Source organism: Mytilus galloprovincialis, chromosome 6, assembly GCF_965363235.1.
Source record: "Mytilus galloprovincialis chromosome 6, xbMytGall1.hap1.1, whole genome shotgun sequence".
NCBI lineage: Eukaryota > Metazoa > Mollusca > Bivalvia > Mytilida > Mytilidae > Mytilus > Mytilus galloprovincialis.
Window position 1 is genome coordinate 7,502,151 of NC_134843.1, and position 27,616 is coordinate 7,529,766.

General features: G+C 33.9%; 1 protein-coding gene across 2 annotated transcripts; it reads right to left on the reverse strand.

The window, feature by feature from the left end:
- Positions 1-758: 758 nt before the first annotated feature.
- Positions 759-27,349, reverse strand: LOC143078823 (phosphatidylinositol transfer protein 3-like). 2 transcript variants are annotated; one of them, XM_076253807.1, is made up of 5 exons: positions 27,122-27,349; positions 10,795-10,896; positions 2,505-2,649; positions 1,633-1,810; positions 759-1,397 (listed from the first exon to the last, which is right to left on the reverse strand). In XM_076253807.1, the coding sequence occupies exons 1-5, from the start codon at positions 27,220-27,222 to the stop codon at positions 781-783; spliced, it is 1,143 nt and encodes a 380-aa protein (XP_076109922.1). In that variant the 5' UTR covers positions 27,223-27,349; the 3' UTR covers positions 759-780. The 2 variants fall into 2 exon arrangements, with proteins under 2 accessions (XP_076109922.1, XP_076109923.1); XM_076253808.1 differs by lacking the exon at positions 27,122-27,349 and adding an exon at positions 13,432-13,598.
- Between the last annotated feature and the right edge of the window lie 267 nt (positions 27,350-27,616).

Here is a 27,616-nt window from a genome sequence, read left to right on the forward strand (position 1 = left end):
GAAACCTATGCTGTGTCAACTATTTAATCACAATCCAAATTTAGAGCTGAATCCAGCTTGAATGTTGTGTCCATACTTGCCCCAACTGTTCAGGGTTCAACCTCTGCGGTCGTATAAAGCTACGCCCTGCGGAGCATCTGGTTGGTCTCTTGTGGATAGTTGTTTCATTGCCAATCATACCACATCTTCTTTTTTTATGTCAACAACTGAACCTTGAAAAAAGTTACGATCAGATAATACTTGCCAGACGGACATGTACACCTTACAATCATTCCATATACCAAAATAGTTTACCTATAATTAGTAGAATCTAAAAGTTTTCACATCCTTATGACATGTGAAACTCGCAGGCAAGACAAAACTTGGACTCTAAATGTTTATTTGTCTTGATTGGGTGACCATTTTTTCGGGATGTGTTCATAGAGTATCAGTTTAAAGCCTTAATGGGATATTTTACTATGAAGTTGTGGTCACACACTTAGTACACATGTTTTAAAATTATTATGATGTAACTTACTAAAGTAAATGCCAAATTAAGTTATGATAACATTCAAGGTACCAATTTTTAAGCACCAGATGTGTACTTCAACAATATATGGTGATGCAGGCCAAAATTTTTGAACATTCAAAACATTAAAAAATGAAGAGCTTGTAACCAAAATGGATAAAATGTATAGCCAAAAGTAGAATGGGACATGGTGTACAATGGAAAACACACTTTGGTTTTTGATTTGTTCTGTTTATGAATTATGTGATACTTAACAACTAACAAAACTTTATTCAAGTAAATTTTACTGCATCATCAGGAACTTTGAACTCATCTGGAATATCTAGCATTTCAATTTGTTCAAATTCCTCGTCACTGTCAGAATTACAAGAATCAACATGATGGCATGGTGATGACTTCTTTTCAAGTTCAGAAGATTTTTTCACAGATACAACTTTTCCTTTGATAGAATCCATTATATTAGGATGTGCTTTATGTAAAATCTCAAAAGCAGCATTTTCTTTTTCACTTCTTTCAATGTATTTTTCTATGTATGAGGAACAACCTCTCGGATCATGACGTCCACTGTCAGAAGGTTTATTCCAAAACTCCCTCTGTGTGGAAGGTAATGGCTTGATCTTGTTTTGTCTCATTTCCTCAAGAATCCAGTCTGTCAATTCTGACGGGAATACCTCCAGGAATGTTTGTTTGACTTTAGACTTTGACTTGACAAGTTTGACTTTGGATGAAGTGTTAGGGTGTATAAATACTTTCATGGCTTTCCAGATTCCTTGGAAGACTGGGTTATGATTAACACAGATAACAAGTCCTAGACGTTCTGGATAATGATTAGCCATTACTTGTGTTACACCATAACCAAGTTTTGGATTGCATGCTTGTATAGTCATACCTGCAATAAAAAAAACATTAACATTAACTATATATATTATACTTTTATTGATGATTTCATATACAAACTTTCTGAATGATAATAAATAAAAGGTTGAAATTTTCATCAAATTAAAAAAGGCAGATAGATAATTTTTTAAAGTGCAACTTTAGTAATTTTTTCATGTGATATAACACAATTGCAGTCTTTCATATATTTTTTACCTATGAGGAAACTCCAGGTAGTATTTCCTTACCTGTACAATCAATAACAAAGACCCATGTTGAAACTCCAGGTGGCATAGTCCTTTTGGCATTTTCTATAAGATAGGTACAATGACAGATAGTATCTTCTGAGGTATTATGACGTAGATTAGCTTGAGCAAAATTGGAGTAAATGACAGGTCTTCCAGCTTCATCAAAACCAACTTGTCTCTGAAGTGAATTCAATGTAAAGTCTATAATCAAAACAAAGTATAAAAACCACATCGAACTGACACATTGACAATCTGTACAAGGGTTTATAACAAATGAATATAATTAAATAAAGACTTCTCACAGTTTTCACTTGTCATTGAATGTAAGAATGATATTTCATGGTTGCTGTGTAACACTTCATGATATAACCAACGAAGATGCTTTTAACAGTAAAACAAAGTGGTCATGCCATTTATAAGCCATTGGTTATAGTTATGAGAGTGCCCTGTACAATTTCAATGATTGTTTGTCAAGTGTTATTTTTGGAATATTTGGTGATACACCTTAATCAGATATCATTTTTTAGTATCATGTATCCTTTTTACCAACTACTGTACCGGTTCAGTCTTTTTTTCAATATAGGTAATCAAACCGATTGTATGATAAATTGCTTGAATATTGATTGATTGATTGATTGATTGATTGATTGATTGATCAATTGATTGGTGGACGATATTATTTATTGACTGAGTTATTAATCGTACGCATTCGTCAAAAGGTGTCTTGGAAGCAAGTACAAAGGTTGATCCATCATAACGAAAACGTGTCTATCGGGCGATATATCTGATATATAAAAAAAGTCATTATGCATAATGTGCATTTAGAATTAATGTTAATGAGCCATCTCATACAAAATTATACACAAAAATACCATTGAATGACAACCCGGTCGGTCATGGCACCATTTACAATCTAAATGTGAAGGACGAATTCTTCTTCTGTATTCTATTGATTCTTTTAGCATTTTCTCAGTTTCGTTTATATTCCATTCCCTTGATTTCAAGAATCTTACTAGCCTGAAATTACAAATGAAATATTGTATGAGATATGATGTGAGCAAATCGCGCTAACAACTTGAGTAATTCTAAATTCTTAATCAGTATTCCAGGGCTTTTCCCCATCAATTTGCATTTGAGAATGTCAAATTTACAAGCAGAACACACACACTTGTCTCCAAAACAAAAACAACCTATGTATTATTTACTACCACTTTGAATTGCTCACGGTAGTCACCTTTTCGTCTGTCTACACTTCTCATCTCTACACATACAGCCTAACACACAATCCCGTGAGAACAGGCTGAATCGTCGTTAGTGTTACAATAATTACATTAAATGTATGTTTCACTATAATACGTTATTCTGATTGGCTAACTGTACATCACGTGTTATTCCTTAAGCAGTTGTATCACACAATAAAACTTTTCATTCATGATGACACGAGGTCCCACAATAAAGTGCACAGGTAAATGAAATAAAAACTTGATAAAAGGCGTGTTTTCAGGATCCTATAGGTAAAAATGTAATTATAAGTATTGAATGCTTTTTTTTGTAACTTTATAGGGTTGTAAAAGCGTTGACCGTGCGCACATTTTTAGTATGAAGCGCTTCCGCGCTTCATACAAAATGTACTTCGGTCAACGCTTTTACACCCCAATAAATTTACAAAAAAGAGCATTCAATTCTTAAATAACACTAAAGTCTAACGAGTATTTTATACAGAATGCATTATAGAATATATATAAAAATAAGGAGATGTGGTATGATTTCCATTGAGACAAATATCCATCAAAGATCAAATCAAGTGGATGTTAGCAATTTAAGGAAATCGCATTGGCCGTAAGTTTTCTCAATTGAACACTTACAGTGTTTATAGTCGACTATACTGTATGGGTTTTTCTAATCGTTAAATGCCGTATGGTTGGTTGCCTATCATAGCTTAAATCCATTTCATTTCAACTTGGTGCATGGATAGTTAAGTCTCATTGGCAATAATATGACAGACGGAAAAATCGTAACATAATGTATCTGCATACTAGATATGATGCATCTAAGAACAAGCTTTAACAAGAGTGCACACGCTTAAATGTCTCGCCTTCTGTACTAACAATTGATTGTAATGTATGTTGTTAGTTCTATTAAATATAAATCTTAACTACAACTATCACATCTACTGAATGGAATCCAAGAAAATGAGGTCAAGGTCAAAATTTTACATAAATACATTTATGAATGGTGTAGAGACTAAGGTTGCAACTCCCTAGGTCCAACTTGTCTTTTGGTGAATTGGGTTAATTTGAGTTCTGTTTAAGATCGTTTAAGCTACTTTATCTGTGCCTATCTAGTATTTAGACCTACCGTCCTAATTTTGATTATTTGTTTGCTTTTAGTGTTGCACTGATCAAGATAAATCCCGAAAAGCGTAACGGATGCACCAAAGGGTAAAAATAATCCTGTTTATCTCTCAATTGCCTGACTGAAAGTAGCACACAAAGTTTTCTAAAATGTATCAACAAACCTGCTTAAAATTTATTAAAATATTTATTAAAAGAGTGCACACACTGAAAGGTATCCCCTTCTGTACTAATCATTGATATTATGTTGATAGTCTTAAATATAAAGCTTTATTACAACTGTCACATAAACTCAACATAAACCAAGAAAACGAAACATTAATCAATTAACCATGAAAATGAGGTCAAGGTCAGATGAACCATGCCAAGCAGACATAACACATTATTTTTAGGCAGTTAAGCTGCCTTATGCGAGCACCCTCGATTTGTGTTCACCCCAATAAATGCTGAAATATGTGCCATTGTTATTATTTAGCTGGATGTTATGTTATTCATAACTAATTGGACAGTTTTTTCATACTTTTAATTCTTGATTACAAAAAATAGGATCAGAAAAACCTTAAATGATCGTCGATTTATCCAAAAGTTTTGAAGTTGCACATAGGAAGTAGGGCACATTAGAAATCTTTATGTAGTTTATTATCCCCTGAGATTTTGGCTAAGCTGTCAAAGAACAAATATATGAAATGTTTAATCGCCGAAAATTTCTAAAGACAAGTAGTTTAGATTTCCCAAATGGCAAAAGTCGTAGGAATATTGTTTGTCGCCAATACGTAGTCAACTACGTCAGTAGTCTTAAAATAAGTTCCACTGTTCATGCTGTTGGCGGCAATTTTAAATTATAAGACGAAATTTTTGTATATTTTCAATTTGGAGGCAAGGGTTCAATTAGCGGCTGTCCGAGGTCTGCGAACTTCCACTTTTGCAGTCGGACTTTCGACTTGGTTACTAGCTACGCTCGACATGCACGACTTGAGAGGAAATAAAAAATAACTTTGCAAACTTTTTTACCAAAGTACCTAATAAACGATCTCAAAACTTGTTTTTAGCATTATTATTCATGACAACGATCTTCATTTTGTTCAACCGCTAGCTTTATACAGAAAATCGCCGACAAATAATGTGTAAATTCGAGTAAAATCGTATCTGACAAAAACAACATTGAAAAGAAAATGGCTGACATGAGAAGTAAATTCTAATATCGGATCCGATTTCGGAAGCGGATATGGGTAATTCCGGGTTTTGGCGATCTTTGAACTTTTAAAAAAATCAGACAGATGACAAAATACATCTTTGCATGGTAATTAAATATAAACACTAGTATTGAAAACCAAAAGATATATGTAAAAGAATAAAAAAACAGAAAATATTTTGTACTGAAAATGTGAGAAACGTACAATTAAATACAATGATGATGAAGTAGAGCAGAAAATAATGGTGTAATAGTGCCAGCGTTCTGAAGATCCATAGGTACCCATAGGAAACTAAAAATTACTTTTTGACAAATTTTAATGTCAAAATCCAATACAATGTGAGTCTTTGTGACAGCTGGGAACAGTATATCTTACAATATATATGGTCCTGGTGACAGTAAAAATTTTCTTTATCAGTAAAAAATGTTGGTAAAGCAAGTTAGATGCTTTTAAAGTGTAAATATATTACTAAATGGGTATTTTTTTTCTCAATTTTGATGGGTCAGTTAAAATAGCTGGAAGTTTCTTATTTTAAACATATAGTACAACTAGATTATATGATACCTGAATGTAAGCAAATTATATGTATGTGGAGTCCTTTGGGGCACTCTACCCCCCTCATGTTTGATAACTTTGAAACGGATGAGATCCCCACCTCTCAACCATATACATTCATGTATGGGACTACATAACTAATCAAATGAAATATAGGTGAAGTCCCTAGGGTCACCCACCACCTCCTGCTTCAGAACTTTGAAACAGTCGTGAGCCTCACCCCTCAACCATATTTATTCATGTACGGGACAATATAACCAATCAAATGAAATACAGGGGAGTCCCTGGGGTCACCCCACCACTCCTGTTTGTGAACTTTGAAACAGTCGAGATCCCCACCCCTAAACCATATATATATATTCATGTATGGGACAATATAATAAATCAAATAAAATATAGGGGGAGTCCCTAGGGTCACTGCACCCTCATGTTTGAGAACTTGGAAACAGTCGAGATCCTCACCACGTTACCATATATACTCATGTATGGGACTAAATAACAAATCAAATAAAATATAGGGGAAGTCCCTGCGGTCACCCCACCCCTCCTGTTGAAGAACTTGGAAACAGTCAAGATCCTATATAGTAACCTTAAATTAAACCATATATTTTCAGGTATAAGACAAAAGAACAAATCAAATGAAATATAGGGAGAGTCCTAAGGGTCACCCTAACCCAATCCTGTTTGATAACTTGGAAACAGATGAGATCCCCACACCTCAACCATATATATTCATGTATTGGACAATTATATAACAAAACAAATGAAATATATTGTACTGTAGAACACAAACTCAGTTTTCTTTCGAGGGTAGCAAGTCCATTCATACTTTTACAAGCTCGTACTAAAGTCAACTTGAAATACTAACAGTCAACTAATACGAACTATTACGACCAACTAGAAGAACTGCAATCATTGCGAATTTGTACCACTGCTGACTCGAGACTCATGACCATGAAAAAATATATACTTGATGTATACGTTGCTATTGAAAACCTTGATAAAATATGAATTATTTGCCTTAATGATTAATTCATTAAATGAACATAAATGTACAATTATATATGAATGTTTAATGTTTGTTCTTTTAAATCTTTTAAAAAAAAATTGAAGCAACATTGCCACAGTTTTCATAATTATGTTTGCCTTGGTTTTTGGTTAACTGCCTACAGTGCTTACAGCGCTTTGATTTTTAAAAACAGTTGTTGGCATGACACGGGTTATGTTCTTCTCATATATGTTATGATGGTATGATACTAAACCCCTAACGGGAAGGATTGTGCCTGATGTTCATATGATGAAATCATAATCTTTCAGTCAGTTTAATTGAAGTCTGGAGCTGGCATGTCAGTTAACTGCTAGTAGTCTGTTGTTATTTATGTATTATTGTCATTTTGTTTATTTTCTTTGGTTACATCTTCTGACATCAGACTCGGATTTCTCTTGAACTGAATTTTAATGTGCGTATTGTTATGCGTTTACTTTACTACAGTGGTTAGAGGTATAGGGGGAGGGTTCAGATCTCACAAACATGTTTAACCCCGCCGCATTTTTGCGCCTGTCCCAAGTCAGGAGCCTCTGGCCTTTGTTAGTCTTGTTTTATTTTAATTTTAGTTTCTTGTGTACAATTTGGAAATTAGTATGGCGTTCATTATCACTGGACTAGTATATATTTGTTTAGGGGCCAGCTGAAGGACGCCTCCGGGTGCGGGAATTTCTCGCTACATTGAAGACCTGTTGGTGACCCTCTGTTGTTGTTTTTTATTTGATCGGGTTGTTGTCTCTTTGACACATTCCCCATTTCCATTCTCAATTTTATGTACATCTAACAATTCTTCAATACAACAAATATAGTTGACCTATTGCTTATAAATTAAGAAAAACAGACCAAAACACAAACACAGAACACTTAGCAGGGTCATTTTCAAAAAATGTCGAATTTTGAAATTGAAAAAAATATTAAAAGTTACTTATTCAAACAACCCTCTACATAAGCAAATCAAAACAAACAGTACTTTAAGAACAACATATTAAAAGATGCAATCTTAATGATGTCATACAAGAATATGTTGAAACATTTTTTGATCGGTGGTACATTATTTTGTCTATCCTGTTACCATTTTCAAAAGAAATTTTGGGTTATTAAGAAAAGGTTAAGATAAAATGTTAAGCTTGTTTTACGTAGACAATTAGATGGTTCTCAAGAGAATAAACTTCTATATATATTCATTCTGTAATATGATAGATTATTTGCCAATTTTCCAGGTTGTACTGAAAAATGCCTCTAAAAATTGGTTTTCAAAGGTTGTAAAAATTACCACCAGTAATGCAAGTCTAAGATAGCAATTTATATTGTTCGGCATTTTTTCACCCTTTCAAATAAACCCAACATCAAGTAAATCCCTCATAAGTTAGTTTACTTTTCTCTATATATCATTGGTAACAGGAACGTACGTTTCTGATATATTACTATATAAAAGTCTATCCTGTTACCTTTTTGTCTATCCTGTTACCGATATCAGTATTGCACCTGCGAATGCTTAATTGGGAAGATTAAGACGTTATAACCTTAAGATGACTTCAAACAACGAAATATTTCATTCGTTTTGCACCTATATGTTAAGATGAAAAAATTAACGACGTTTTTGTCTACAATTGTCTATCCTGTTACTGTAACCATAGCAACCATAGTAACAGGATAGACAAATTTCTTCGTTTTTGATTGCTGTTGTGAAATAACTACTCCCTTTGGTGAAGTGATTATGTTTTTCTATTGTGAATTTGGTTTCCAACACGTTATTGCACTTTTTACAAGTATACTGTTGGTGTATTTAATCGAAATTGGTGGTAACAGCATAGACATGAAAAAAAGTACGCTATATTTTTTTCACTAAATGTCTTGAAATTTCTTTTCTCTACACTGTCGTTCAAGAAACGAGGCGTTTTAAATGTAAAGATTACTTTGTACTTTTGAGATCAACACTGACTGATTCAATATTCATAGGGAGAATAATTTAACGGCTGATTTAAGTAGCGGTAACAGGAAAGACATGAACCTCCTGTACGCAGATTCGATTTAGTTTGTAGATAATATGTTACATACAATGATATAGAAGCTACGATTTTTCGTTAAAGTAATATTTAACGTTCTTAAAAAGTCCCTTTTGCAGATATCAAGCCGATCAGAAAATCGCAAAAAAATCATTTGAAATATGATTTTCTGACACTGTACGCAGACAAATACCCCCAAAATGGGTCTTAAATGCAGTTTAATCTTATCAAAATAGATGTAAGGTGTGTTTATTATTAATGTTCTGAATTACAAATCTGACAAGCTTTCATTTAAACCATTACAACTGAAATTTCCATTAGAAATAAAAAAGTTAGCATGGGTGTACTGAAAATTCGACATTTTTTGAAAACGACCCAGAATGAACCGTAAACATGAGGTCAAGGTCAAATAAAACCTGCGCACCTGACATATTAAAATATTTCCATACACCAAATATAGTTGACTAATGCATATAGTATTAGAAAAATAGACCAAAACTCAAAAACTTAACTTTGACCACTGAACCATGAAAATGAGGTCAAGGTCAGATGACACCTGTCCGCTAGACATGTACACCTTACAATCATTCCATACACCAAATATAGTAGACCTATTGCATATAGTATAAGAAAAACAGACCAAAACATAAAAACTTAACTGAACCACTGAACCATGAAAATGAGGTCAAGGTCAGATGACACCTGCCAGTTGGACATGCACACCTTACAGTCCTTCCATACACCGAATATACTAGACCTATTGCTTATAGTATCTGAGATATGGACTTGACCACCAAAACTTAATCTTGTTCACTGATCCATGGAATGAGGTCGAGGTCAAGTGAGGTCAAGTGAAAACTGTAACGGGCATGAGGACCTTGCAAGGTACACACATACCAAATATAGTTATCTTATTACTTATAATAAGAGAGAATTTAACATTACAAAAAAACTGAACTTTTTTTCAAGTAGTCACTGAACCATGAAAATGAGGTCAAGGACATTGGACATGTGACTGACGGAAAGTTCGTAACATGAGTCATCTATGTACAAAGTATGAAGCAACCAGGTCTTCTTCCTTCTGAAATATAAAGCTTTTAAGAAGTTAGGTAACACCACCGCCGCCGCCGGATCACTATCCCTATGTCGAGCTTTCTGCAACAAAAGTTGCAGGCTCGACAATAAATCGGTGGCCTCGTGGTCTAAATAGTTAGTCTATAGTGACCACTTGCTTGTCAACAATGAGGTTACGAGTTCGAACACCGCTCGTGGCAAGTGCGATTGTATTCATATCTTAATTGACAACGATTGTCATTTTCCTGCAAAAGGTCGGTGGTTCTCTCCAAATTTTCCGACTGCTAACAAAAAAAATCGGTAAGGGTTCCCAGTGTCTCGCCTACTTTTGCTGTTAATCACAGGCTAAACAAAAATGAGGGGAAAAAATCAATAATAATATTCCTCTGAATACTAGCTTTTGATCATAAACAACTGTCAAGCTTCTGTCTAAGTTTGGTACGAATCCAAAATAGTATAAGAAAGTTTATAACCACAGAGTGAATATTTGTGGACGCCGCCGACGACGGAATGTAGGATCACTTAGTCTCGCGACTTCGACTTTAGGGCTCGACAAAAACCGGTGGTCGCGACATAGTCAAGATTTCTACATGTGGCTTCAAACGCCACAAATTAATCCCGAGAATCAATCATTATAAAGGAGCAACGTCTGTATTGACAAATCGATAGATTAAATACATAGGGCTAAGGCGGTTAGCTTCTAGCAGCTATATATTTTTCCGACTGACGCGGATCCTGAAATTTGAAAAAAAACAGGGTGCAAACTAGGCAATGCCAGGAATGGAACATGTAAAACGTCCATGAATTCCTGACCTCCCCTAAATCTGCGACTGTTCTAGATAGAAAAGGTGAAATGGACCAAAGCAAGTTTGGTATCGGAGTCGTGCTGTAAAAACAGTAAGGTTTGACATACAGAATTCAAATTAAAAACTTACGTTTCTTCTGAATTGAAAAACTCAGGCTCGTCTTCTAGTGGTTTAATTCCCACCAGTCTTTTCTTCAGTTCTAGTATTTTCTTGCTATGTTCCATGTCAAATCTAAAAGATGTAATAACGTTCGGACAATAGATATTAACAGTCTACCAATCTCACATGATTAAACTTCCCATGAATATCATCAGATATAAAGAAGTCGTCTGCTTTGTCAACGACAGATCTATAAGTGTACTCAAATAGACAACGTATTGTAAAATACAAATTATGTGCAAAAAAATACTCAATCCATACACAAAAACATCAGAGTTATAAAACGTATTTTGTACAAAACTATTACAGTGCACTCAGTTGGAACGCTTGATTTAAGTCTATATCATCAAAGTATCATATATACAAACGTAAAGATTGTGCTCAGATAATAGAAGAATAATCGAACACATGCATAATGAACCGAGCAATTCTATGAAAAACTAGTTATTTTTAGAGTGGAGCACTCTTGATAGACAATTAAGGTGCATACTCGATTTTATTTCACCTGGACCATTGGGCCAATCGAGATTTTCTCATCACTTGGCGTCCGTCGTCGTCCTTTTTTTAATTTTTTTTTTTTTTTTTTTACAAATGTCCTATCTTATATACTATTGAGCCAATTTAACTAATTTTGGCCACAATCATCATCAGAATATCAAGCTTTAAAAATGTGTCTGATGACCCCTCTTGCTAAATAACGTGACCGCCATGGCTTAGCATAGAACATAAAGAGGGGGGATAAAATGCTAATTTTGTTCAATTATCTTGAAAACTGCTATACATTAAGAAAATCTCGGACTGGTAAAAAATGTTGAGATGAGATCTGCCTAGTGTCCATTTACATAAAAAAAACTATCAAGCGAATTGTAGTATGAATTATTGGCCTTAAAACGCAATTATTACTATTGTTTTGCTATTTTTCTTTAAATCTCTTAAAAATTAAGAGGCCTTTGTAGCCCAGTGGTCTACGTAGTCGAACTGCTGTATCAGTCAATATTCACTTATATAGGAGTTGTTGGCCTTTAATGACGATATTTACAATTCTTGAGCGGGTTTTTTTTTCTATTGGAATAAGAACTAGCATTCATTTAAAAAAGAGTGTCCTCGCTGAAATGTCTCAAATGCTTTACTTATCATCGAATTATTGTTGAAAGTTACTAGTATATAGGTTTTACTACCAGTATTGTATAAACATAACTTTATCAATCATCTAGGAAAATGAGGTAAAAGTCAAATGAATCTTCCCAGACAGACATGCACACCTTACAATCATTCTATACACAAAATAAAACTGACCTATTGCTTGTAGTTTCAGATAAACTGACAAAATAAAGAAAACTTATCATTGACAAATAACAATGAAAATTACATCAAGGTAATTAAATCTGCCAGTCAGATATGTACACCTTACAATTAATCCATACACCAAATAGATAATGATCTAATTGCTTAATATGGTATCTGAGAAAGAGACCAAACCACAATACATTTTAATTCGATACACCAAATAGTAGACCTATTGCTTATAGTATCTGAGTTCACTTGACTTAACCAAGTCACTTGAACCTTGGTCACTGATCAATGGAATGAGGGTAGGATCAGGTGAATCTTACCTAACGAACATGTCGACCTTGCAGGGAACCCATATACCAGATATAGTTACCCGATTACTCATAATAAGTAAGTATTTCACTTAACAGAAAAAAAAACTGCAAATAATTGTAAGCAGTCACTCAACCAAGAAAATGAAAGAGGTCAGGGACAATGGACATATTACAGACGAGATCTTCGTAACATAGGGTATAAGCAAAAAAAGGTATGAAGCATCAAGGTTTAAGAACAAGTGAAAATAAGTAAGAATATAAGAGACTAGTCAAATAATGAAATTAAATACAAAAAAGGGAAAAGAAAAAAACGCCATGCCCCAAACATATGCCCTTAAAGCAGTACAAATACCGACAATTCGTTATCTGTAAAGCTGATTAAAATTTCAGCAGGTTTCTGTTGCATGTAAATGGAGAAAACATGATTCACATTTTTTAATCTTTGCAGTGGATATTCGCACTCAGTGTAAATGATAGAAACTTTTTTTTTTTTTTTTTAGTTTCAAAATGTTCTTCCTGAATTAAGTACCATAAAGGATGATTAATTTTCAACGATATACTTATACTGTTTGTATAGCGTCACTAATTTTCCGTTCTTTAATTCGCTCGCACCAATGTTTGAAAGATGTTGTTTCTATATTGAAATTTAAAGACCAAAAGATGAAGACTCGCCGAGTCAAATAGGCTACGTTCTGTAATGCCGATAATTAAATATGTGTCCAGTATGCCATATCTTTCAATCTCCTCTTTTGGACCACCCCTTCTAAACTAGCTTACGGGTAATGATCGAACAGCTTCTTGAATGGTTTTAACTAGTAATTTTGGGGCCCTTTATAGCTTGCTGTTCGGTGTTAGCCAATGCTCCGTGTTGAATGTCGTACCTTGACCTATAATGGTTTACTTTTATAAATTGTTACTTGGATGGAGAGTTGTCTCATTCGCACTCATACCACATCTTCTTATATATATTTATCATCAAATTAAACATTTCCAATGCACTTACATATAGTTGCGAAATGGATGTATTAAATAAATATGTCCATAAAACTAATACATCTCTCTAAATATATAATATACAATCTGTTTCAAAATAACATATGTTGTTTTCTCACATGATGTATTAATACTGAACTTTTAAATCATATTGATTTAAGCCTACCTATAGTGATATATATATACGTGGCATTTGACAATAGAGTTGTCTACCATGCATCCTTTGAGCAGCTATCTTAAATAAGAATAACATTTAATAGCAGATTGGGACCAGACACCAAACACCAAAATGGGTTATAATTACCTGTTTGGGATATATAACAGCCTAAATGGGTTATAATTACCTGTTTGGCATATATACCAGCCTAAATGGAAAAAAACTTAAAGTAAACAAAAACATGTCGGATTTTAGCAAAATTATTCAAAAGTTCATGTTATTCGGTCGATAGCAGCTAATGGCAGATCTTTGCTTGTTTTTGTTAGATTTATGCACAATGGACTCGGAATGAATAGGTGCTGATATATCAGGTTGGTATAGAATTGGGAATATGTCATGTCGACAATTCGCCAACCTATTCGTCGTGTTCGCCGTCTTCAGAAAATTCTGAACAGCACATGTCCATGTTTGTTTATTTCAGAAAGATTCTGAATAGTCGGTCTCTTTTCTTCAAGTTAGTTCCTTGTAAATATTCCGAATATGACCCCTATTTGCCATCTTTGTAAATATTCTGATTAGTGCTTATGTTCGCTACGTAAGCCATCTTTGAAAAAATTCTTAATAACATCCTTGTTCGGCCAATTGTCCGTAAGTTCGGAAAACACGCGAAATGAACTTTTGATTTCTTTAATCTCCAGCTTCATGGATATTATGAATTGTACAAGTCTATGCCTGGCAAATTAACATATTCGGAAACAATTTATAAAGGACTCATTAGTAATAATAAGATGATAGATAATTACCAATGAGACAACTTTCCGTCATGAACCATTTGCAACTGCACGGATGTCATTCGGTTTAACGAGAGAAATGATCGTGAAAGAATATCTAACGGCGGTCAAGTATTGAGAGACGATCGTGAAAGCTCTGGTAATGAATAGTAGCTGAGCTAAACAAGCTGTGCAAGTTTATAAGAATTATTATTAAATGCCTAGAATCTCCTGGGTAATCACTTTATGTCTCTATTTTACATTTGTATTTAAAATTTATACTATGTTAATTTATTTGTATATGTCTCTGTACCATTGTACTTTGGTTTATGAGAATAAAGATATATATACTGGTAACGGATCGTGAAAGGCATTTAATGCAAATTCTAGCTCAGAATCTTTGAAAAAATCGCTTAATTTTCAAAACGTGGAACAAATTCGAACAAAAAATATGTCTGTCAAAATGGTTTAACTTCCTCAACATAATTGTGAAATAAGATAAAGAAAATATACCGGGCTGAAGTACGTTCACTATTCACTATTCACTTTTCACTATTCAAAATTCATGAATAGTGAACTGTGTTTTTTTGCACTATTCACTATTCAAGTTTGTGAAATTGAATAAATTTAGTATCAACTTGTATATGTAAAAATGAGAAGAAAAAAAACCCGATATGGTATGCTTGCCAATGAGACAACTCTTGACACAGATATTTAAAACAGCTACTCACCGTACGGCCTTCGACAATGCACAAGTCCCTACAGCATAGTCAGCTATGAAAGGCCCCGAAATGACAATGTAAAACAATTCAAACGAGAAAACTAACGGCATTATTATTTTATCAAAAGAATGAACAAAAAACAAGTATGTAATACACCAAGAAACGACATTCACTTGGGACAGGCACATACACACGGAATGTGGCGGAGTTAAACATGTTAGCAGATCCCAACCCCAACCTAACCTAGGATAGTGGTATAACAGTACCCCATAAGAACCAACTATAATAAAAGTACTGAATTACTGAACATCGGTCACAAGCACCTGTCTCCCATCTCTACGCATGAAAGTAAGGTTAATGTACAAAGAAATATTTATTTTGTACGATAAGTTCGTGCATAAATGATGAACAAACAACCACACCGTAATAACTATTATATTGTAGCAGATACTTCTTAATCTCTTTTATAAATATTTCTCTGATTGTAGTAATACAAATCAGTATACTCTGCCCAGACGATAAGGAATGTTATGATGCACTCGATAATGTCTCCGAAATTATAGATCGGTTACCAGTCAAAAACAAAAGATACAATGTACGCAAGTAGAATTCCTACTGTAGCAATGCATCGGAATGCCCTCATGGTTATCGCGATGTAAAAATCAGTTGTAAAAGGCTTCACTCATCAGATAGATATAAGGATAAATACATACAACAACAAGAATGTGTCCTCAGTACACGAATGCCCCACTCGCACTATCATTTTCCATGTTCAGTGGACCGTGAAATTGGGGTAAAAACTCTAATTTGGCATTAAAATTAGAAAGATCATATCATAGGGGACATGTGTACTAAGTTTGAAGTCGATTGGACTTAAACTTCATCAAAAACTACCTTGACCAAAAACTTTAACCTGAAGCGGGACAGACGGACGGACGGACGAACGAACGAACAGACGGACGGACGGACGGACGGACGGACGGACGCACAGACCAGAAAACATAATGCCCCTCTACTATCGTAGGTGGGGCATAAAAACACAGAGTGAACGTGGCCGGGTACTTGTACATCCCAACAATAAAAAGACACTCAGTGCAGATCTGGGTGTGTTCGGTACTCAATTACTGACAGCTAGTTCAAAACAAATAACAACTAATAAAAAATGCACCTCAGACTAAATTATCAAGCATAGCATATCCAACATAGTTAAGAACAGAGAGAGAAAAAAACATGACATTGTGCATGCAATGCCAAGATACAGGAATCATCAGAGTGTAGAAAAGATCAATGGAATTTATTTTACTATCCAATATAAACAATATTCAAAGAATAAATGACAGGCCGAATTCGTAACCTTTTAGAATAAGATCGTTAAGTTGATTTGTTAAGTGTAATGTCTGTAATGAATTGCTATAGGAATTCGATTAGAATACGAGGTTTGTGTAATATATAGTATTAAGGTATAAACAGATAGGATATTTGGTATGCAGATCCCTTTTATCTAGAATTATTTATTCTTTACGTAAAATATTGAACTTGATCATGCATCTCAAATCCCGTTCTAATGCATAAAATAACGCACATATTGTCACAATTATTACACATATTTGAATGGGTGTGTGGGGTCCACTTTTATTAATCAAGCATTAAAATGCTCACTCGTTTCCTGCATGGGATGTCCACATAAAATGAAATCAACCATTTAAACGGTACTCCCTGTGTCAGGGGAGGGGAAAAGAGTAAACATGTCTCAAAGTGCCAATAATTTCAAAATCTCATTTTCCAACATTTAAATTTCTCACATACTTATATATTTATAAATAAAGACTTTATGTAAAATATAAAAAGTCTATTAGGACAATAGGAGGTAATATACCCAAGGACTGAAAGTTTCGTATAAAAAACTAGGGGTGTTTCCCCGATAAAATCTAATAATAGCACTTACTTATAGGATATCTGTATTATACAGGTATATCCTATATATCCTAAGAAAGGTAATAGAAGGGGGAACAAAACCTATATAGTGAATATGTGGCACAGATGCGATTTAAGGGGTAACAAGTGACCGAAAAGCGAAAACGGCCGAACCTAAGAAAAAATACACCACAAATTACCTTACGATCGAGTTTTGAACCCCCGTATCCCCTAATTACAGGTATATCCTATATATCCTAAGAAAGGTAATAGAAGGGGGAACAAAACCTATATAGTGAATATGTGGCACAGATGCGATTTAAGGGGTAACAAGTGACCGAAAAGCGAAAACGGCCGAACCTAAGAAAAAATACACCACAAATTACCTTACGATCGAGTTTTGAACCCCCGTATCCCCTAATTACAGGTATATCCTATATATCCTAAGAAAGGTAATAGAAGGGGGAACAAAACCTATATAGTGAATATGTGGCACAGATGCGATTTAAGGGGTAACAAGTGACCGAAAAGCGAAAACGGCCGAACCTAAGAAAAAATACACCACAAATTACCTTACGATCGAGTTTTGAACCCCCGTATCCCCTAATTACAGGTATATCCTATATATCCTAAGAAAGGTAATAGAAGGGGGAACAAAACCTATATAGTGAATATGTGGCACAGATGCGATTTAAGGGGTAACAAGTGACCGAAAAGCGGCCGTTTTTTATTTTCGGGCGCCCCAATATTTCTGAAACCGAATCTGTGTACTTTATTCACTATAGGGCTTGAGTACCTCATTTTATAAGCTTTCTTATGGTATATAGGATATAGCTGTAATTAGGGGATTCGAGGGTTCATAACTCGATCGTAACGTCCTTTGAAAGTATTTTTTCTTGATTTTGGCCGTTTTTTTATTTGTTGGGCACCGTAATACCCCTTAAACCGAATCTGTCCACTATATTCACTATATAGCTTGTGTTCCTTATTTTATAGGTTTTCTAATGATGTATAGGATATACCTGTAATTGGGAGATTCGAGGGTTCAAAAGTCGATCGTAACGTCCTTTGGAAGTAATCTTTCTTAATTTTGGCCGTTTTTTATTTTCGGGCCCCTCAATACCCCTTAAACCGAATATGTGCACTATATTCACATTAAAGCTTGTGTTCCTTATTTTATAAGCTTTCCTATGGTATATAGGATATACCTGTGATTAGGGGATTCGAGGGTTCAAAACTCGATCATGACGTCCTTTGGAAGTAATTTTTCTTGATTTTGTTCGTTTTTTATTTTCGGGCGCCTCGATATCCGTTAAACCGAATCTGTGCACTATATTCACTATATAGCTTGTGTTCCTCATTTTATAAGCTTTCTTATGGTATATAGGATATACCTGTTATTAGGGGATTCAAGGGTTCAAAACGCGATCGCAACGTCCTTTGGAAGTATTTTTTCTTGATTTTGGCCGTTTTTTATTTTCGGGCGCCCCAATACCCCTTAAACCGAATCTGTGCACTATATTCACTATATAGCTGGTGTACCTTATTATATAAGCTTTCCTATGGTGTATAGGATATACCTGCAATTACGGGATTCGAGGATTCAAAACTCGATCGTAACGTCCTTTGAAAGTAATTTTTCTTGATTTTGGCGGTTTTTTATTTTCGGGCGCCTCAATACTCCTTAAACCGAATCTGAGCACTATATTCACATCAAAGCTTGTGTTCCTTATTGTATAAGCTTTCCTATGGTATAAAGGATATACCTGTGATTAGGGGATTCGAGGGATGAAAACTCGATCATAACGTCCTTTGGAAGTAATTTTTGTTGATTTTGGCCGTTTTATATTTTCGGGCGCCTCAATACCCCTTAAACCGAATCTGTGCACTATATTCACTATAAAGCTTGTGTTCCTTCTTTTATAAGCTTTCTTATGGTATATAGGATAACCTGTAATTAGGGGATTCGAGGGTTCCGAACTCGATCGTAACGTCCGTTGGAAGTAATTTTTCTTAATTTTGGCCGTTTTTTATTTTCGGGCGCCTCGATACCCCTTAAACCGAATCTGTGCACTATATTCACTATATAGCTTGTGTTCTTCATTTTATAAGCTTTCTTATGGTTTATAGGATATACCTGTAATTAGGGGATTCGATGGTTCAAAACTCGATCGTAACGTCCTTTGGAAGTATTTTTTCTTGATTTCGACTGTTTTTTATTTTCGGGCGCCTCGATACCCTTTAAACCGAATCTGTGCACTATATTCACTATAAAGCTTGTGTTCCTTATTTTATAAGCTTTCTTATGGTATATAGGATATACCTGTAATTAGGGGATTCGAGGGTTCAAAACTCGATCGTAACGTCCGTTGGAAGTATTTTTTCTTGATTTTGACTGTTTTTTATTTTCGGGCGCCTCGATACCCCTTAAACCGAATCTGTGCACTATATTAACTATGAAGCTTGTGTTCCTTATTTTATAAGCTTTCTTATGGTATATAGGTTATACCTGTAATTAGGGGATTCGAGGGTTCAAAACTTGATCGCAACGTCCTTTGGAAGTAATTTTTCTTGATTTTGACCGTTTGTTATTTTCGGGCGCCCCAATACTCCTTAAAACCGAATCTGTGCACTATATTCACTATATAGCTTGTGTTCCTTATTATATAAGCTTTCTTATGGTATATAGGATATACCTGCAATTAGGGGATTCGAGGGTTGAAAACTCGATCGTAACGTCCTTTGGAAGTAATTTTTCTTAATTTTTGCCGTTTTTTATTTTCGGGCGCATCGATACCCTTAAACCGAATCTGTGGACTATATTCACTATGAAGCTTGTGTTCCTTATTTTATAAGCTTTCTTATGGTATATAGGATATACCTGTAATTAGGGGATTCGAGGTTCAAAACTCGATCGTAACGTCCTTTGGAAGTATTTTTTCTTGATTTTGACTGTTATTTATTTTCGGGCGCCTCGATACCCCATAAACCGAATCTGTGCACTTTATTCAGTATGAAGCGTGTGTTCCTAATTTTATAAGCTTTCTTATGGTATATAGGATATACCTGTAATTAGGGGATTCGAGGGTCCAAAACTCGATCGTAACGTCCTTTGGAAGTATTTTTTCTTGATTTTGACTGTTTTTTATTTTCGGGCGCCTCGATACCCCTTAAACCGAATCTGTGCACTATATTAACTATGAAGCTTGTGTTCCTTATTTTATAAGCTTTCTTATGGTATATAGGTTATACCTGTAACTAGGGGATTCGAGGGTTCAAAACTTGATCGCAACGTCCTTTGGAAGTAATATTTCTTGATTTTGACCGTTTGTTATTTTCGGGCGCCCCAATACTCCTTAAACCGAATCTGTGCACTATATTCACTATATAGCTTGTGTTCCTTATTATATAAGCTTTCTTATGGTATATAGGATATACCTGCAATTAGGGGATTCGAGGGTTCAAAACTTGATCGCAACGTCCTTTGAAAGTAATTTTTCTTAATTTTGGCCGTTTTTTATTTTCGGGCGCCTCGATACCCCTTAAACCGAATCTGTGCACTATATTCACTATATAGCTGATGTTCCTTATTATATAAGCTTTCTTATGGTATATAGGATATACCTACAGTTAGGGGATTCGAGGGTTTAAAACTCGATCGTGACGTCCTTTGGAATTATTTTTTCTTGATTTTGGCCGTTTTTTATTTTTGAGCGCCGTAATATGGACCCCGTAATATCCCTTAAACCAAATCCGTGCACTATATTCATAAAATAGCTTGTGTTCCTCATTTTATAAGCTTTCTTATGGCATATAGGATATACCTGAAATTAGGGGATTCGAGGGTTCAAAACTCGATCGTAACGTCCTTTGGAAGTATTTTTTCTTGTTTTATGATTCAAGGGTTTACGGTATCCTCTTTTTTAGTGCGACTATTAGATTTTTCTCTGAGAAAATACCCCTTGTTTTTTATACGAAACTTTTTTTATACGAAACTTTTGTTATCTGTATATATATATTTATAGTTTTTATATTTTCCATGTTTTATGCATAAATGTGAAAAAATGAGATTAGAGTATTTATATTAAATTGGATAATGAGATTTAGAAAAGAATTATTGGCACTTTGAGACATTATAATTAGTTTGCCCTCCCCGGTGGTTTTCATTTGGTGGGAACAATTCGATAGAGTAATGATGGGGGAAACGAATGATAAGATTAATGCTTGATGAATAAAAGTGGACCCCCCCCTTTTTTCCCCTTTACGAAATATATGTTACAACTTAAGTGCGACAATTGTACCGTAAGCTTGTAGATATGCATATAATGTATTATACATGTATCAGTAGCTGCGAGTACTCTCAGAACTGTACTTAGTGTCTTTTTGTTGTTGAGATGTACAAGTATATCTGTCCGCGATTACTCTATGTTTTTTGTTACATGTATTTCTATTTGTATTCATTCGATGAGTTTAGTTTAGCCTTACACAAATCATTTTTATAAGGTCGTTCTTATGTTGCACTGTTTCACCACTGTCCTAGGTTTAGGGGGGGGGGGGTCACGCTAATATATTTAACCCCCGCCACATTCTGTATACATGTATGTACCTGTCCCAAGTAAGGAGTGTGTAATCAAGTGGTTGTCGTTTTTTGCTGTGTTAAATACTTTATTGTTTTTCGTGAATTTTTTGTACATTAATAAGGCCGTTCTTATTCGGTGACTAACTATGGTGTATGAGCTTTTCTTATAGTTGAAGGCTGTACAATGACCTGTAGCTGTTAATTGTTGTGTAATTTAGTCTCTTGTGAAGTTTTGTCTCATTGGCAATCATACAACATCTTCTTTTTATATATCCAGGACATACAAGAAGATATTAAAGTTATTCAATAATAAACTTGAATAGTGAATAGTGCACAAAAACACAATTCACTATTCATGAATTTTGAATAGTGAAAAGTGAATAGTGAATAGTGAACGTACTTCAGCCCGGTAGAAAATATGCAGTATTTTATGAAAGAACACAAAAGGCGCAATGCATGTTTTTAAAATTAATTACAAATAACACGCTTTTTGTACCTATAATGGTCATATTTTAGTTTATCATGATATATTTGAAATTTAATCTTTGGAGTATCTGATAGTACAGTAAAATTAAAGTATGTTCTTCCCTTAAAAGCATTAATTTGTATATGAAAACCTTGAATTTGTTGAATTTTCATCAAACTTGATCGTGAAAGATCAGCCAACGCATTATTTTGATTGTGAAAGATAATGCGTGACTAGACTTAATTCTAGTAATCAGAAATCAGTATTTCTTTTACCATTTGATAAACCTGCAACTGGTTGAAAATTGTAACTATTTTGATAAATCTATTTTTTTTTTCTATTCAACACTTTACCTCGAAAGTTAAAAAAACAACTAAAAACAGGTCTAAATAAGTGTGAAAGATTAAGCTCTGAGTATCGGTCAAGAGCACTTCAGGCAAACAGACACTATTTAGCCAATAATATGGATATGCAACGTTTAAACCAAAATGATATCAATCAAACAAAAAATTATAGCAAAACAGCATCTTTCATGAGAAATTTGAGATTGAAAATAACCAACATTTTGTGCAACAGTACTTTAATTCGTAAGTTTTTTATATACAACGCAGATGTGGATTGATTTAACTATATACTACAGACTATAGAATACCAGAGCGCAAATGCTATAATATCTCGTCTGCTTTACTTATGATAGTATATTTGTTGAATGTCTATAATATCAAGGGTTTTACTAGAAGTGTCAAAGTCAATGGTTCATAAAAAGAGTTCAAGGTCAGATGAACCATGCCATACAGATCTCTACAAATACCCCGTACACCAAATAAATGTGTTCCGATCCTTACAGTGCCTTAGAAACTGACAAAAATAAAAGTTAATGCTTGGCCAATTAATTCGGAACATAAGGTCAAAAGTATATGAACCCTGACCGACAGCCAGACATAGAAATTTTACTATCATTCAATATATCAAATACAATTGACGTCATCATGGTCATATATAAAACATGCAGACAGACGTGTACACCATACACGAAATACCTTGGCGGTGAAGCATACAGGTATATATCCAAAAGGCTAAACAGCATAAAACGAACATTGCCGAATGATGCATGATAATGAGTTCGATGTTATTTAAAACCTAGCAGAAGTCGAAAATGTACACCTTACATTCATAACAACAGACAGTTATCCTAAAACTTAACGAAACCGCGATACGGACTTGACCACAAAAATGAATCTGCATCCATGAAATAAGGCAAATTCGGGGTCAGGTGAATCCTGTCTGACGGACATGTAGTTTATAGGATCCAATTAACAAAATGTGGGTATCCTATAACTCGTGATAAGTGAGTACTTCACATGACAATAAAAATCTTCATCCTACAACCATCCAACTATTTTACATTTCATTTTCTGAAAATATTAATACTTTGAAATGCTTAAACCTATTGATGATGTTGACCTATCTAGCTTTTCTCAAAACCAATAACAAATATTAATTATGATATAATTGAAGAATAATTTGAACGTCTTCGTAGCATCAGATCTTTCACGATCCTTTTCACGATCTTCAAAAATGCGGTACGTGATCTTTCACGACCCGAAAAATCAATTTTTGTGTAAATAGTTCTTTATTTACCAAGTTTCAGATTATGTTCATACAAAATAACTACAAAAACCATTTGATTAATTCAAATAGAATGCCCTTATTCGGATAAAAGTAGTTTTTCTAGTCGAATTTGTGAAAAAAATCATGTTTGTTTACATTTTTTATGTCATTGAAATATCGAGAAGCAATCTGCCTTTTGTTGTTTTGTAATAACTATGTACTTCTGGATATTCTCACATACTGATCATAGTGTTGAACCATTTTGACAGACAGTTTTATTTTGTCGTAAATTTGTCTGTGTAATTAATTAACTTGATTAGAACATTTTTTGATTTTTCATATGTCTTCTCTATTAAATGTCTTTCACGATCCGTTACCAGAGCTTTCACGATCGTCTCTCAATACTTGACCGCCGTTAGATATTCTTTCACGATCATTTCTCTCGTTAAACCGAATGACACCCGTGAACTGGACGTATACATGGTAAAAAAAAACTCAAAGATCTTAGACTAAATAACATATGATTTTTACCGTATGATAATAGCATTAAATTAAAGTATTTTCCATATTTTTTCGAATTGGTTCTTAGCGGGCTGATATGAAAAATTTATCATATGCTTCGATTGTTATCACATGCCTTTCCGTAACGTAATCACATGGCATTCCGGTGATACTCGACAAATTCCGGAAAATACACCTCAATGCTACGTTGGCTGACGTTTTCAGTGAAAACATTACAAAGTAGTGTACAAAACAATTATTTGAATACTGGAAGTATATTGTGTAAAATAATTAAATTAAATAAAAAAAAAAAAAAAAATTGTTAAAAAAATGCATTTTTTAAGTTTTTCTGAAACATAATTTAGAAAGTTACTTTAAAAAAGTTGACTTTTCCAAACAATGTTCATTATGTATATTGTTGAATTATTTTTGTGTCGATTCGGCCATATTAAAATGTATTTTTTTTCTCTGATAGAAAGATTTCATACTGAATGTATCAGATTTTAGGTCCGACGTCCGTGAACTTTTCACCATGTCTTTCAACTTCTTTTCGGGAACCACTTAGACAGATCAATATATGAATCTGTTATTTTTCTCTACTGTTGAAGCATATGATAAAAAGATCATAAAATTTAATTTTTCATATCGCATGTATTATCAGCCCTCGATCAATATCAGCCCTCGAGCCATGCGGCTCTTGGGCTGATATTGAACCTAGGGCTGATAATACATGCGATATGAAAAATGCCATGTGATAATCTGATAATAGTAGTTCAGGTTCGAAGTCAAACCAAATTATTGAACTGAAAGATACCAAGACCACATAACAACTACTTCCGGGTTCTAGGACCTGAGTCTCTGTTTCTTAAATCAGTGAGACGATAAAGTTTTCATATTTTAATTTACACTAAAACATATATATTTGTGCAAGTATATCTACACAAGACAACATACAATATTCACAATAAATTATTCCCTTAAATAAATTCCCCTAAGTTATATTTGCAAAAATCTACTCTTAACCCTTATTTAATTGTAAAGTTAAATCCTATTCCTATCTTTATATTATATCCTACATATTAAATAAACAGGTTTTATTTCCGAGGTGTGGCGAAGCCAAAAAGGTAAAAAATAAGTAAATGGGACAAAATTATCTCCCTTACATCTAAATGCACCTACCTTGTTAGTCTCTTTGGTAGACTGTGGCTCTCTAAATGATTAAGCAATTTGAATGGGTAAAACGTTTGTATATATAGTTCCAGAGCAATTTAAGAATGGCTGCGAATGAGCTCTATCTACAGCAATTAAGATTAGTTCTCCCATATTAATAAAACTTCAAACTTGATTTCTGTACGGAGGACTTCAATTCGTTGGCTCTTTACCGAAATCACAAAAATAATGCAACATAGCTGATTTTATGAATATAAATATTTGTGAAAGTGAGACTCTTCTCAACCAACTATTACAATAACAGATTACCTAATGTTGAAACTACTTCAAATCATAGTTGTATCCAAGATATTTATATAAAAATGTTGTGTTTAATTACATTGACTATGCGAAATTATTATACTTCCTGTAAAAATGTCTTTCTATAGTAAAATTGCTCTATTTTTGCATAGTTTTTATTTTGAAAGAAATATTTAGCGTTATGCGAAAATAGTATGCCTTGCTGTTGCAACAGACTTGATTTTTACGTCAATCATTTTCAATTTCACGTGGAAAGGCAGAGCTTAGTTGCTTTGACAGACAAGTGGGTTGAAATTATTAGCCTGACAATTTATTAACTAATATACAATTTTATTTTTTCTGACATTTTAAGAGACTTTAATATACTGTAATTTCTGTTAGAGCGGTTTTGTCACAGTCTTCGTTTACTTCTGCTTACTGCCAAAATTGTTTGAATACTTTATAAGTCATTTGTTACAGATAAATAGTTATGACCACATCACTGGGTTTTTTGTAACGGTGCGTACTATCGAAAATGTTAATGAGAATGAAATGGAAGGGGTATGGAGTAAAACTTGTTTAGACAATATCCAAAATAATACCGTGCAATCAAAGCTATGACACGATGCCTTTTTGGTACTTTTTCATCTTGACAACATGAGTTCATGCCTTCAAAAATCAGCAAAATATAGGTACCCCATAGCAATTTTTACTATAGAAGGACATTCTTACAGGTTATTCTGCATATGTATTAAAAATCAACTTTCCTTGTTTATTGGATTTCTGTTTCCTTTTATATTGTGTCTAAACACGTCTATGAACATTTATTAGTTTATCAGTTTGTACGCATACAGCTAATATGATAAGTGGTTTCCCGTTTGTTTTTACAAATAACTTGATTAAGGACTTTCCGTTTTGAATTTTCCTCAGAGTGTAGTATTTTCATGATTTTACAATTTTGACACTTCCGTAAATATAGATAGAAATTAACCTTGAAGTATTTTTTTTTTTCAAATTTCTTATTTTATTTATTTCTGTCCAATTTGTTTTTACCATTAGTCATTAATATCATCTGATGATAGAACCCTTTTTTTTAATAAACCGCGAAATTTTGCTAAATCAATCTGATTAATTGCGTTCTGTTTCCACAGTTAAAGAGAGGCAAACGATACCTAAGGGACATTCACACTCATAAGTCAAAAATAAACTGACAACGCAATGGCTAAGACAAACAGACAAACAGACAAACAGACAAACAATAGCACAAAAAACACAACATAGAAAACCACAGACTGACGTCTAAAACCTGTGCATATTTTCTAAGCAGCCGATAATACATATCAGTCTCCAATTTATTTTGATCCGACAGAATAATCGAACTGACTTCCTTCGAAATGGGAAAAGATCTGACGGGGAGTGCTTGACAATAACACCAATTAAATGGGACAAGATAGCAAGTGAAACCATTAACAAACAAAATACGACAATATGTGTCTCTACAAATACAAAGAAATACTAAAATTTGGTTTACCGTGTGTATGTTAGTCCTGAAGTAAATCTTTGGCCATGTTCACACTCAGTGGTTAGGCCAAACGTCGAGTACAGTTGTAAACCCGTTTTTGTTAGTTTCATGTTATGAACACTGTTTCAACATTAATTGTTATCATCTGTACACCGATTTTACTTATAATTATACTTGAGAATTGTTCAGGAGTAATTAACATAATGAATGTTAAGGTATATAACGGAACATTTCTGTGTAACTTCCTAAGAAACTTACTGTTATTCTATACAATCTTGTTACTGGTAGTTATAATGGAAATATAGCTTGGTGTAAGAATGTAAAATCTGTGCTTGATAATTGTGGACTATCAAATATATGGAACTCTAAATATCTTATAAGTAAAAACTGGTTGTATGATACTGTTAAATTAAGATTAACTGACCAGTTCAGACAGACATGGTATGCTACTGTACAGAATTCTCCAAAAGCTGTAAATTATAAATTATTCAAAAATAGTATAAA

Coding starts and splice junctions, on each gene's coding strand:
- LOC143078823 (XM_076253807.1), bottom strand. CDS start 27,222: ATGAAACTAACAAAAACGGGTTTACAACTGTACTCGACGTTTGGCCTA. Junction 1,811..2,504: donor GACCGGGTTGTCATTCAATG/GTATTTTTGTGT, acceptor AATTCACTTCAG/AGACAAGTTGGTTTTGATGA. Junction 1,398..1,632: donor CTTTGTTATTGATTGTACAG/GTAAGGAAATAC, acceptor TTTTTATTGCAG/GTATGACTATACAAGCATGC.